Below are 15,287 nucleotides of genomic sequence, written 5' to 3'. Positions count from 1 at the left end.
AGACAGAATCTTTAAAACTTCATCAAAATCTCATCTCATATATTAAGGTTTTCCAGGATAAGTAAACTGAGTAAGGATTTTCAATTTCCAAATTCATGTCAGAAACTTAATAAAAATATAGGACAAACTAAAGACTCTCAACTTCAAAAGTAATAATTTATACTATTTTTATGTATACAGGGATGGTAAGAGCTAAGGCCATTTGAAGATATGAACTCTACAGGGGCCAAAACTACCATGTACATCCTCACAGCATATCACACATCACCACTCAAATGCAGGGAACACCAGTATTATAATGCTAGGTGGTACTAGCACTGTAACCGAAGCTCCCAAATGTCTGCTTCCTTGTGTACTTCAGAACTACAACTAATTTGACTGCAGTATCTTAAACTGATATTTTCTTGCTAATAAACTGAGTTATATGGCTACTCTACCTTTAAAATTATCATTTCACTTCAAATTTCAAAACAACCAATCAATATACTTAGGCTATCATCCAAATTTCAAAACAAGCTCCTTTAACAAATTAGAAAATATTTCAGAACAACCTCTGGATTTTAAACCTAAAATATATACCAAGGAATCATCACTTAGTTATTTAGAAAAAGACTGACAAATAATATGATAAAAATGCATTTCTTATTGTCTCATAAATCTAAGACTTGATATTTTCATTTTCTTAAATGGTGCCTCACAAAACTTTTTTAAAAATAATAATCATTTAAGAAATGACTGAATTGGCTTACAGAATACTAATTAAAAATAACTGAGTCAACAACTTGGAATACAGGAAAACATACTAACAGATTTTAAAAATGGAACTATATACGATACAGAGTATGTCCTTTATATAATTATGTCAATATATACTTAAAAATTCTACCTAAAGTACCTTAAACTATATCAAATGCTATAACTACTAAATTATGATAGTAAAGAACATCCTATACTAGTCACAAGACATGTACCCAATGAATTTATTAGCAGGCTAAATGTTTTATCAAAATTTAGGTTACCTTCAAAATACATTCAAATACATTCAAAATTTCAGGTTACATTCAAATATCAGAATCAAAATCCTAAAATTAGACTATTTTTTACTTTATTTTTCCTCAAACCAACTTTTCTTCCTTTTTTTTGAGATGGAGTCTCACTCTGTCGCCCAGGCTGGAGTGCAGTGGCACGATCTTGGCTTCACACCATGCTCCTGCCTCAGCCTCCCGAGTAGCTGGGACTGCAGACACCCGCCACCAGGCCCAGCTAATTTGTTGTATTTTTTTAGTAGAGACGGGGTTTCACCGTGTTAGCCAGGATGGTCTCGATCTCCTGACCTCGTGATCCACCCGCCTCCACCTCCCAAAGTGCTGGGATTACAAGCGTGAGCCACCTCGCCTGGCCCTTTTCTACCTTTAATAGTTGGTCTCAATTGCCTAACTATAAATCTTTGTTCTGTGGTATTATGTGTATCAACCCACTTGCTTCCCCCGCAAAAGAAGTACAGATACTTAATACCTAAAATAAAATCCTAACCTTAGCTTTCCATCCTTTATCATAGATAGCTGTAACTAAGAAATAAGTAGAGAGTGAAACTACACCCACTGTGCCAGCTGTACATCTCAGGCAAAACCAAAGTGCAATGAACAAAGTGCCCTATGATCATGCTCGCTTTTCCTGCCCTACTGACAGCATGCTGGAGTGATGCAGATTCTACAGGTGCTCTCTGTGGTCAGCACTCATCATATACAAGGCTGTCAGGCCTTGTCCAACTCCTAACAAGAGCCATGTGGCCACCCGCAGAATTCTTAGGCTTACATAAGTCAGTCCACGGAGACTGATACAAAATTAGACAGCTAATTCAAATACTCCAAGTCTCAAGTCAGATACCCTCAGAGATACTTAGTAAAACGAATTAAAGCCCAACGCACTATAGCAATGTTAGCCAAGTAATGTCAGTTATAATCTGAAGCCCAAACCACTGATCTATCAATTGTATACTCCTAATTATCCCTGCTTACCCATTTATCTATCTACAGATATATAGACAGAAATATTATCTGAAAGCATATTTGTATAAGACCTTTTTAAAAATCTCTCTGGGATTAATTTCTCACATTTACTAATTTCCCCTCTTGTCCTAAGCACAAAGAAACTGTACTGACATTTTCTACTATTCTTTCAAAACCAAAAGGAGAGGATAAAAAAATCCATCTTTATCCAAAAGATAATACCACACGGTTTCCTTATACACTGAGTTTTTTCATGTACATTGAAACTATATTCTGAGATATATATATGAAAGAGTTTACATTCTATACAATGAACCAAAACAGTCATAGCAAGTGAAATATTCACCTGTTTTGGGAAGTCTTACTCTTGTTTTGTTCTATAGCCTCTGTGTTCAGGCAGAACAAAATAAAACACAAGGAATGGCAAAAAAAACTAATGAGAGATAAAATTGCAATCAATTTTTATTTAAATGAGTTGAATAAGCACTCTAATATTTACACTGAATGTAATTAGACACCAAAGTTTTGGCTCATATGTAAGCACATGACAAACGTAAATGGTTTGGGAATTTAGAAAGAAAAGATAAACTGAAAGTCCTACTAGTAGATCCCATTGAGTTGGCATGAACTGGAACAATAAATTATCATTCTGTCGCAACTCCCAACAGATCTACGTGACCATCTAATCACAGTATATACAAATATAAAAAGCCCAAGCTACGAGGTTCTCAATCTACAAGGATCAACACAAAATCAAAAACAACAAAAACAAGAACAATCTGTAGTAACTTAGGACAGTATTTTTAAATTACGCTCCATGACACTCCTCAAGCTTGATGGGCCAGTGGGGTATGTCATAGCAGCTTCTCATCTATTCCACATTTCAAATTTCAATGTAAAATTGTCTCAAGACAAAGACTGTGACAAAAATTTTTAAAACCATTACTTTCAATACACTTTCTTATACAATTGTACTTTCAATACATGTACAAGTTTGAGATTTACAAACAAAGGGTTTAGTAAAATAATTTCAGACTTTAAATGTACACAGGCTCCTCATTAAAGGACTCCCTTGCCTCTTCAAAGTCAGGGCCCTATAATACAGTGATTATGCCTACATTAACTCAGTTCTACTGACATATAGACATCAGGGAACTGAAATGAAAGCAACACCCCACATACTTAGAAGTGGCAGTTTCTTTTCAAACTGCTCGAATAAAAACAAAAACTAATTATTCAGAATAGTATGTATTTTTAAGTATAATAAAATCTCATTAAAACACAGCTAAGAAGAGATCAACCAGGGATTAGAGTGTGAATAAAAACAGTGCCATAATTTAACCAAAAGGATTCCATGTTACAATGACATAATGGACTCCTGGCATTTAAGACATATGCCAACACTGATCCATTTCCCCATGGGCCATCTATAACAAGCTTAATCTAATGGTAAAGGAGGACACAGACAGGATTCAGAACACCTGGACTCTAAAACGTACTCTGTTCTTTGGCAAGTCAGTGAACCCTACTGGCCCTGTCTCCTCAAATACAAAATGAGGCCAATAGGATATACAATCATGCTGTCCAAAGTCACTCTTAAAGACAAACGATTAAGCCTCAGTCCACACTAAGATAAAATCCATTAAAGTGAATTTTAAAATGTATTATCTAAGTTGCTTTTTCTATCTTATTATCTCCCTAGCTGCATTTGGCAAAAAGAAAACATGCAAAAAACTCAACTGTAATGGAAAACAGCATTTTCTTTTCTTTTTTTTTTTTTTTTGAGATGGAGTCTCACTCTGTCACCCAGGCTGGAGTGTAATGGCGTGATCTCGGCTCATTGCAACCTCCACCTCCCAGGTTCAAGCAATTCTCCTGTCTCAGCCTCCTGAGTGGATGGGATTATAGGCACCCACCACCACGCCTGGCTGATTTTTGTATTTTTAGTAGAGATAGGCTTTCACCATATTGGCCAGGCTGGTCTTGAACTCCTGACCTTGTGATCCACCCACCTCGGCCTCCCAAAGTGGTGGGATTACAAGTGTGAGCTACCGCACCCGGCCGGAAAACACCATTTTCTACATAAATCAAAACCCTCCAGCAACAGCCCTTTCCCCTCGACTCTCCTCCTGTTCACAGAAATCCCCCATTCCCTCCAAAGCCTAACTATTGCTCCCAGATTAAAAACTCTAGCCCTAGTGACAACACAGCTCAACTCTGAGTGATCCAACTTCATATACTGAGAACAAGTCCTCTGAAGAGACACATCCGTAAAAGCCATTTTAATCAATACTATATCACTGATAGACAGTGGTTAGGTCATGAGATCACAGTGTAAAGGAAGGAATCAGTAGGATGTTATAGGGTTTGACTTTATCCCTAAAAGTTTAAAAAATTCTTAATATGCAAAATATACTTGACTTCTTTTTTTTTGTTTTGTTTTGACACAGAGTCTTGCTCTGTCACCAGGCTGGAGTGCAGTGATGCAATCTTGGCTCATTGTAACCTTTGGCTCACTGCAACCTCCACCTCCCAGGTTCAAGCAATTCTCCTGCCTCAGCCTCCCGAGTAGCTGGGACTACAGGCGCGCGCCACCACGCCCAGCTAATTTTGTATTTTTAATAGAGACAGGGTTTCACCATGTTGGCCAGGATGGTCTCGATCTCTTGACCTCGTGATCCGCCTGCATTGGCCTCCCAAAGTGCTGGGATTAAAGGTGTGAGCCACCGTGCCCAGCCAATATATTTGACTTTCTAGAGGTAGTAATATACTTCTGAATTTTTGGAATTTTCTAATTGCTAATGTTACAGAATAAAAATAAGATAGTAACAGGAGCTTCTTATATATTACACCTCTACAACATGCCAGGCACTGTGCCAGGTTGTACAAACAATTTTTATTTCTCACATAACCACAGCAGGTAGATATTTGCCTTCTTTCACAAATGAGGAAACAAGGTTCTGAGTGACTGCATAAAGTTTTTTTTTTTTCCTTTTTCCTGAGACGGAGTCTTTCTCTGTCACCCAGGCTGGTGCAGTGGTGCCATCTCAGCTCACTGGGGCCTCCCATCTCCTGGGTTCAAGTGATTCTCCTGCCTCAGCCTCCCAAGTAACTGGGATTACAGGCGTAAGCCACCACCCCCCCAACTAATTGTATTTTTAGTACAGACGGGATTTCACCATGTTGGCCAAGCTGGTCTCCGCCCACCTCGGCCTCCCAAAGTGCTAGGATTACAGGCGTGAGCTACCACACCCGGCCAAGCATAAAGTTTCTAAAATTATACCAGGTTACATGGATACTGGACTGCCGAGTTTGGATGTGAAGCCAAGAATGTCTCCAGAGCCCAGGTGCAGCCTTTTCCACCATGTTGCTTCTCTGTGAATTTATGCAGCTAAATACACTATACAAAAGAACTGAGTTAATACATAACTTGTGGAACAGTTAATGGAGGGTGTTATAATTAGTAAAAGAACCAGAAAAAAAATTCAGCAACTGACTTAAAAAGATAAGCAATTTCTCATATACTGATTATAATCTATCCATACATAAAATTACTATTTTAATTCTATCTTTATAATAATCAGCAATTGCTCATATGTATTGTGTACCTCATGTCATTTAAAAATATAAACCACTTAAGTTTTGGCTCATCCCCAAGGTTTCAGATAACGTATTTAAACTTAGGAAGTCAGTACGAATGGCCACCACTGATTTACAATTACTTCCAAACCGACAGCAGAGAACCACAATATAATCATTAAAAAACAGTAAATAATACTGCAAACTGTACTCCCTCCTTTTCCCCTACTCCTAACATTCTAAGTCCACATTATCTTGATGTATTAATATGCTAAAAACCCATGTAATAGGCAACATGGTATAATTTACTCATACATTACTCATTCTTTCTCTCCCAACAGAATATAAACTCCATGAGGTAGTGAAGGGATCTTTGCTTTGTTCACTGTTATTTCCCAAGAACACAGAACACTGCCTAGTCTGTAGGACGTGCACATATATTTGTTGAATAACATGCTTGATCCACCTTCTCCAATAACTGCTTCCTGACACTTTCCTGAGTCATCACCCCTAACTCCTGGCAAAAACATTAACATGCTACTTTTGTTAGGATGCCAAATCCTAGGCTATAGTATTATCAACATGAAGTTAAAGGGCAGTGTTAAGACATTATTTTTCACCCTGTCAATTAGGAGGCAATACATTAGTTACATACTTATAAAAGAAATAAAAAGGCCAGGCACAGTGGTTATAGTTGCAGCACTTTGGGAGGCCAAGGCTGGAGGACTGCTTGAGTTTGAGACCAGTCTGGGCAACACGGTGAAACCCATCTCTACAAAAAATACAAAAAATCAGCTAGGTGTGGTGGCGCATGCGTGTGGTCCCAGCTACTCAGGAGGCTGAAGTGGAAGGGTTGTTTGGGCCTGGGAGGTGGAGGCTTCAGTGAGCAGTGATCACACCACTGCACTCTAACCTGGGCAACAAAGTGAGACCCTGTCTCAAATAAATAAATAAATAAATAAATAGTATTCCAACTTTAAAAACTTATTAATTAAATTTAATAAAAAATTAAACTTACCTTTCCACAATCCATTCTGGTCGAATTACTTTTTCCCCCTTTAATTCTTTAATTTTGGCATTGGGAAGATTTGTGGCAATAATATGTGTTGTTTTAGATCTGGAATAATATACATGGTATTGACCTCCATGCAACATCATTAGTTTTCTCAATTCCTCAGCAGAAGGATCTGCAAAATTTATATTAAAATATATTAAGAGTCTTACATGTAAGAAAGTAGAACCCTAGTGAATAACTCCTTTAATAGGTCAACTTTAAGAATGTCATTGGTTCACCTTCTCCTTGGCTGTGCTGCCAGGTAAACAAAGCTGGGAGGTAAATTACAAAGTGAGAAAGCTATGTTGCTTTAGTACATCCTCCTTTCCTAGCTGCCAGACAGCCAACTAATACAAAAACATCTAAGAAGTGCCTAGCAGAGCAAATAGGGACCTCAAGTAATGAATCAAACACTAATAACAGAACAAATATTTTTACATTTTTGACGTTACTTAGCATATGACCTTGATATTGTTTATAAAAATTAACTATAAACCCATTTATGAATCATTTTACAAAGACTAATCCTTCAGCTCCTCCAGACTATACAAGAGGAGTCAGATAAATAATACTTACTCATACTTACTATAAAGGAGACTTACTGTAGGGCTTATTAGATTTTACTTCTAGAAAGCTTTATGATTTTTATTTTTATTTAAGAAAATATCTTAAAACTTAATCGAATAGTAAATATCCAGTTCCCTAATATGAAATTTCATAAAGGCCAAAAAATAAAGTCCAGCAATACAAAAAAGATTGCAAACCAAGACACACCATTTTTTTCTTCAATTTTGTTTCAAATGATTTATTCTTAATAAAACTACAGAAAATATCTTAAATGTCTTAAATACTGGAAATATTTTAAGAAAATATTTTAAAGAAGCAATGTGACTTATGCTTCCCCCTAAAAAGAAATGTCTGATTCACTAAAGTCATATTATGACCTGCATTATTAGCATCACATTAATCATCACTGTTCTCTTCCTTTCACCTATCATCTTAATGAATGCTCTAACTCACACCTCCCCCAACAACAGCTGTACCCAGGCGTTTCCACATGTGGCTTATCCCAAGCTTAATCCCAAGCAATATAGGTCCAAGTATTTAAATAAACATTTTCATTATGACAATAATTAGGTGAGCTTTAGTTTCTAGAAGATAAAATACTCACAGCACATACAGACATACTAGGTTTGTCTAAATTTTACAGCACAGAATTTGACATTACTGATTACAAATATTAGCACTATTCAGCAGAAAATATAATGCAAGCCACATAAAAATTTTTTAGTAACCTCATTACAGTGAAAAGGTGAAATTAATTTTATTTAACCCAATATATCCAAAATATTATTTCAACATGTAATCAATAGAAAAAATACGAGATTTTTACATTCTATTGTATTCTTAAATCTCTGGAATCCAGTGCGTATTTTACATTTACAACACATCTCAATTTAGAATAGCTGTATTTCAAGCGCTTAACGCATGTTACTAGTAGCTACCAAAATGGGCATGTCATATGAAGAGATTTAAAAGCATCCTTTTAAACAAAACGAATTCAAAATTAATAATGGAAGTTTTCAGGGTTAAGGTTAAGTTAAAAACTGAACTATAGCATCAGAGTGATTTAAAGTAAAACAGTGAAAATTAATCAGGAGTCTACAGTTCAGTTTCTTTCTCTAATATTAAAGAACCTGGCTGATCTTATAAAGTAACAGGGAGAAATATCAAATTAAAGGCTATATTATAATGCATTAATATGGGCACCAAATCCAATGAAGTCACAGAAATCTAAAAAATTAATTTGCAAGTTAATCTGTAACTTTCCTAAACTAATTCTATTTAATGACTTAAAGAGAAAATGGCTGTCCTTTACCAAATAAAAAGACATGTCAAGAACACATTAACTTTCCATATACATACTCATAAAGTACTCCCCCCTCTACTAGCTGCTCTTTGAAAACTAATTACTCCAGAAATTTGGAACTGGAAAATACATTGCCCTTCTACTGGATGAAGTGAAGAGGGCTCTTTGAAGTTCACTTTTGAAAGCTCTTACATATTCTTCAGTGTGAAGTGGTGCATGAAAACCAATCTAGTTAAAAGGTAAGATCATATAAACTATGGAGTAAGACTGAACTGAGCTTAATCTTAGTTTTCACACTTCTGAGTTGTGTGACTTTGGAGAAGTTGTTTAACTTCTTTAGGCTTTCTCCTCTTTCTCCATAAACAAAGCTGTTACCATGAAATGAGTCTGGCACGTAGAAGGCACTCAACATGAAAACTGCTGTTATTATAAATTACGATCACACTAGAACTCCTTTCGAGTAATGTATATGACCTCAGGATCCTGCCCTAGATTCTACAAAAAAAAAAAAAAAAATGACAGAAGACAACATACATAGGCTGGCACATGGTGGCCCAAAGCTTCAACAAAAACAGACCTGCCAATAGTGCACTATGGACAGCGGCCAGGGACCACTTTGTCAGGCCCAACAGCCTGGCATGCTAACTCTTGGCGTGTATGGTAGCTGGAAGCTACCCTATTTTGTTTTTTTTTTTTTTTTTTAATTTTTAGAGCAGTATTTCTCTCTGGTTCTATTTCTTTAATACTAGAACATACTTCCTTATTACAAGTCCAAAGGAACATAACACGATAACTGCAGATTTGCATAATAAATTCATTTTTGTATTTTACACTCTCCTTTAATTCAGCAGATGGGTTAATTAGAAAAAAAAATTGAGAGTCAAGCACAGTGGCTCATATCTGTAATTCCAGCACTTTGGGAGGCCAAGGCGGGCAGACTTGCTTGAGCTCTGGAATTCAAGACCAGCCTGGGCAACAAAGTGAGACCCTATCTCTACAAAATATGGAAAAAAATTAACCAGGGGTGGTGGTGTGTGCCTGTAGTCCCAGCTACTAGGGAGTCTGAGGTGGATACTTTGAGCCAGAGAGGCAGAGTTTGTAGTAAGCTGAGACTGCACCACTGCACTCCAGCCTGGGTGACAGAGCCAGAGCCAGTCTAAAAAAAACAAAACAATAAAAGAAAAGAAAAGAAAAGAAATAAATGGAAAAAAGAAAAAAAAATGGGGAGATAATATCCAACCATGAAAGCTATGACATTAAACACTGTGTGACAAACTGCCTACAGAACCCATCCCTGCAATGTACTGTAACAGTTAACTTTCTCCATAGCACTGATACTCTGTTACCATGAAATTACCATGTCTGTTTGTTTACTTGTTTACTGTCAGATTCCCCCCGAAACATATGCTCTTTGAAGGCAGGAACCTTGTCTGTCAAGCACTTTCATATCCCTGACACAAAGCAGGTGCTCAATTCATTAACATCCTCAATGCATCAGAATCCTGCCTAGAATCCATCCTCCAGCGAAAGTGGAGTACAAGTGGTATCAATACTTAAAATCTCAAAACACTTATTCACTCACTTACAAATCAGAGAGGCCATACAATGTATTAAGAGGACAGACTCCAAAGCGGGAATGACTAAGGTGAAATCCCGGCTCCATCACTTGCTAGTTACGTGGATTTTAGGCAAGTTATTTAACTTCTCCGAACTTCAGTTTCCTCACATGTAAATTGGGGATAATAATAATGCCTCAAAGGACTTCTGTGGGAATTAAGAGCTAAAAATTATAAATTACTGAGAAAAGTATCTTGCATATAGTAAAAGTTATGCGGCCAGGTGCAGTGGCTCACGCCTGTAATCCCAGCACTCTGCGAGGCCAAGGCGGCAGATCACGAGATCAAGAGATTGAGACCATCCTGGCCAACATGGTGAAACCCCATCTCTACTAAAAATACGAAAATTAGCTGGGCACGGTGGCATGCGCCTGTAGTCCCAGCTACTTGGGAGGCTGAGGCAGGAGAATCCCTTGAACTCGGGAAGCGGAGGTTGCAGTGAGACAAGATCATGCCACTGCACTCCAGCCTGGGCAACAGAGCAGGGCTCTGTCTCAAAAAAAAAAAAAAAAAAATCTAAACAAAACAAAACTAGATTCAGGGAAATTCTATCCTCCAAATTTTTACAATTGATGTCACTGTTTTGAAATGTTACAGTGAGTGCTTTTCTCTTCATTGTTCTTTTCATTTTTATTTTTTATTTAGAGACAGGGTCTGGCTCTGTCACCCAGGCTAGACTGCAATGGCTCTATCATAGCTCACTATAACCTCGATCTCCTGGTTCATGCTTGTAATCTGAAAGATTTGAGAGGCTGAGGCAGGAGGATCATTTGAGGCCATGAGTTTGAGACCAACCTAGGCAACACAGCAATATCCCAAATTAAAAAAAAAAAAATTCCCCAAAAAATCAAAAACAAAAACAAAAAACAAACAAAACAGGCTGGGCACGGTGGCTCAAGCCTGTAATCCCAGCACTTTGGGAGGCCGAGGCAGGTGGATCCTCTGAGGTCAGGAGTTCAAGACCAAGTCTGACAAACACGGAGAAACCCCGTCACTACTAAAATTACAAAATTATCTGGATGTGGTGGCATATGCCTGTACCTCCAGCTACTTGGGAGGCTGAGGCAGGAGAATCACTGGAACCTGGGTGGCAGAGGTTGCAGTGAGCCAAGATCGCACCATTGCACTCCAGCCTGGGCAACAAGAGTGAAACTCCATCTCAAAAAACAAAAAAAATCCAAAAATTAGCCAGCTGTGGTGGCACACACCTCTAGTCCCAGCTACTCAGAAGGCTAAGGCAGGAAGATCCCTTGAGCTCAGGAGTTTGGGGCCGCAGTGAGCTACGATCAGTCCACTGCACTCTAGCCTGGGCGACAGAGCTTATCTTAAATAAATAAATAAATAAATAAATAAAATTCCACAATACTCCTACTATTAGTTTTATTTTGCAGAACATTCTATATGCAACTAAATTTGAGGTTTAACTAAAACCAGACATAGGGACACACAATAGAAAGCACAGTAAAAGTAAAAGCCATATACAAGGACCACAATTTAGCCCACATTTAGGCCTAAAGCTCTACAAGTAAAATGTCACAATGGCAAATGTCACCACCTAACATCAAAACAGTCATATGAAGACCACTTTCATGTCTGTAGGTCCAGCCTATAGAAAGTGTTGCTCAACTGGTTAAAACAAATTCTATAAACAAAAATTTTAAATCTTGCACAAAAGCTTTCCTAGCTAGATTCCTATTGAGAAAACATTTACTATAAGCACCATTTCAGCCTGCATATCCAAAGAACTTAATTGTTGGCTGTGCTATATAAATCACAGAAAAAAGTGAGGTGAATAGCTGCTTATACCTCCTTTGGTCCTACCATAGCAAGACCATCATCACTTCATCTGAGTTTCACAATCTTATGAATTAGAAAAGATAACTTATTGATGAGGAAACAGAGAAAACTTACTGTGCACACCCTTCTGTCTTTGGACTCCTGTCCCTCAGTTTCTGCAGCAGTGATACTTACTCTCTGACTCTTCTCTCCCCTAACTACCTCAGACTTACCAACAAAGTCACCACAATCAACTAGAAGCCACAGATACACTCAGCCAAACAAAAACTGAAGAAAAGTTTCAAATGCTTAGGGAACAAATCTTTGAGTACCAACTAGGTGCAAATTTCACATTAGGTACTAGGCAAAATTACAGGAGGTGGCAAAAATTAATACAGTAAGTCTTCTCCTATGTCAGAGGTTCAATTCCTCCATCTCTGATCTATAGGATCAGAGTCTTACAAGGAAATGGAAGGAGAGATATATATCCATACAAAAGAGTATCTGGGAGGCATTTATTTCCAAAAATTCAGACTTGTCAACATTAAAGAGAATCCTCTCCTGAATCACCACATTTGTATGTTTAGAAAACATTCATGCAAGCTGTCAGCTTTCAAACAAATCCCTATCACTTGAAATGTAAGTCTGTTACACTTGCATATTCCCTTGTTTCATTTGTGAATTGTGCTAAAGTACTTGTCCGCCCTGTCACCTGCCCCATCTGCTTTTTCACAAACTTCAGCAGTGCCAAAATCAATAGACCTGGTCTTTTACCCATGTACTAAAGGAAGCAGAAAATAACCTGAACACCTCTTTCCATATGAACTGTCCCAATCTCACACCAGTAGAGTGCAACCACTGTCCACTAGGTCTGAAGCACTGACTCCCCCAGGCAGCTTCACAAAAATAAACATGCCCAGAGCCTACCTCCCAGAGATTACAATTCAGGCCTCAAATGTGGCCCATTCCTTAAGACTGAGTTGACTTAGCATCTGAGTGAAAATATTTTAACATTCTGATGTACAAATACAAAACCTGTTATTTATTTATTCACTCAACTAATGTTTATTGAGCATCTACAATGTGCCAGGCAAGGTTCCAGGCGCTGGAGATACGGCAATGAACAAGACTCAAGTCTGCGCCCCGTGATAGCACTTGTATTCCACGGAGGAGACAAAAGCCAGTCATGCAAGTAATACCATTTTAGGTGCAAATAAATGCAATGAAGAAGTAGTTAGATAAAGGGTTAGAGAGCGACTGGAGGGCAAAGTACACCTGTTTTAGATAGGCGAAGTCAGGGACGGTCTCGTAAAAAGGTAACCTTTGAGCAGAGATGTGAATGATGAAGACCTGAGGAAGCAGAACGAACAGCAAATTTAAGGCCCTGAGGTGTTATCTCTAATCCAAGTTTGGCAAGGGATTACTACACATCAAACAGGCTTCCTAACGCCAAAGAACTTAATATAGAATTAAGACCTAACAACACAAGACAAAAACCAGGTGTCAAAATAAATGTTTCTAGCAATAATGCTATTAACTATATATCTCTCTATATAAAATACTACTACTATGGACTGGCTTAGACAGGGAAGGAGGCAAAACCTAACTTTATCTGGATCTTAATGAATGAACATAATTCCAGTTCACAGAAGTGAGGAGGGAAGGAGTTTTTCCTCAGAGGCAAAAGAACAAACAGAAATACAGAACTGTAAAAGTAAAAAGACAAATCTAGAATATCAGAGTAATCTTGTTGAGCAAAATTTAAGAACATGAGGCTGAAAATGTAGGTTAGAATTAGGACTAGAATGTCTTTCCCCATTTTCATTTGGAAAATGCCTGTTTATCTAAGACCACACTAAACATTTCAATTCCTTTATGAAGTATTCACTGCCACTCCCAAAGGCAACTGTTTCCGCTCTTCTGTGTTGGCACTCACCTTCCTCTGTTCATGTCTAAGGCTTGGAGACTACTTTTCCATCACAAAATCTACGTTCTCCATCAACTGCTATCTCTTTTCAAACATAAGTTCCTAACCCACAAGCAGCATCCAAAATATATCTGTTCAACCAACTAAAGTAAAATAAAATGGGATGTAAGGTCTGTAAACTAGAAAACTCAACATAGTAAAGGTGCCAATTCTCCCCGAACTGATCTACAGGTTTAATGTAATTCCTATCAAAATCCCAGCAAGGTATTTTGTAGATAAATGACTTACTTTAACATTTATACAAGTCAGGTGCACTGGCTCATGCCTGTAATCCCAGCACTCTGGGAGGTCGAGGCAAGCAAATCACCTGAGGTCAGGAGTTCGAGACCAGCCTGGCCAACATAGCGAAACCCCATCTCTACTAAAAACACACAAAAAATGAGCAGGGCGTCATGTCATGTGCCTGTAATCCCAGCTACTCGGGTAGCTGAAGCACAAGAATCGCTTGAGCCAGGGAGGCTCAGAGGGTGCAGTAAGCTGAGATCACGCCACTGTATTCCAGCCTGGGTGACAAAGTGATACCCTGTCTCAAGAAAAAAAAAAAAGAGAGAGGCATAGGTCCTAGAATAGCCAGAACTATCTTGACAAAGAAGAAACAAGTGAAAGCAATCACTCTACCTGATATCAAGGCTTACCACATAGGTACAGTATTTGATATAGTGTGGTACTGGTGAAGGAACAGACACAAACATAAATGGAAGAGAACAGAGAACCCAGAAACAGATCCACCCAAATATGCCCAACTGACTGTGCTGAAACAATCAGAAATACACACACACACACAATATGTTAAAACCTCAAAATGAAACATGAACTTCAATGTAAAACATAAAACTATAGAATTTAAAAATAAAGAAGAAAATATTTGGGATCTAGCACCAAAGCGACAAGTTCTTAGACTTGCAAGCACAATCCGTAAAAGGAAAGATCGACATACCAGATCTCATCAAAATTAAAAACCCTGTTCTGCAAAAGACCATTTCAAGAGGATGAAAAACTACAGACTGGGGGAAAATATCTGCAAACCACTTTTATGACAAAGCAGTAGTATCTAGAATATGTAAGGAAATCTCAAAACTAAACAGTAAAAAATACTAAATCCAATTAGAAAATGGGCAAAAAAAAATGAAACAAACGTTTCACCAATGATGATGTAAAGATGAGAAATAAACACATGAAAGAATGTTCAACATTATTAGCCACCAGGCAAATGTAAATTAAAATCACAAAGAGATACAACACCATCTATTAAAATGGATAAAATGAAAACCACTAAATGCAGGCAAGGATGCAAAGAAAGTTTATCCCTCATACAAGGCTAGTGGGAGTATAAAATAGTATAACCACTTTGGGTAACAGTTTGGCAGTTTCTTACAAAAACTAAAGACGTAACTAT

General features: G+C 37.8%; 1 protein-coding gene across 9 annotated transcripts in view; it reads right to left on the bottom strand.

The window, feature by feature from the left end:
- Positions 1–15,287, bottom strand: part of REV1 (REV1 DNA directed polymerase) — an 87,489-nt gene that overhangs the window by 42,547 nt on the left and 29,655 nt on the right. For all 9 annotated transcript variants that reach the window (XR_004054508.1, XM_030921826.1, XM_030921833.1 and 6 more), the window contains one exon: positions 6,607–6,775. Coding sequence is in view for 5 of the 9 variants with exons in the window: in XM_030921826.1 (XP_030777686.1) it covers positions 6,607–6,775 (169 nt within the window). In the remaining 4 variants the exon portion in view is untranslated. The remainder of the gene's footprint in view (positions 1–6,606; positions 6,776–15,287) is intronic.

The sequence above is a fragment of the Rhinopithecus roxellana genome, chromosome 17 (assembly GCF_007565055.1).
Source record: "Rhinopithecus roxellana isolate Shanxi Qingling chromosome 17, ASM756505v1, whole genome shotgun sequence".
NCBI lineage: Eukaryota > Metazoa > Chordata > Mammalia > Primates > Cercopithecidae > Rhinopithecus > Rhinopithecus roxellana.
Note: the sequence above shows the minus strand (reverse complement) of the source record. Positions and strands in the feature narration are given on the sequence as shown.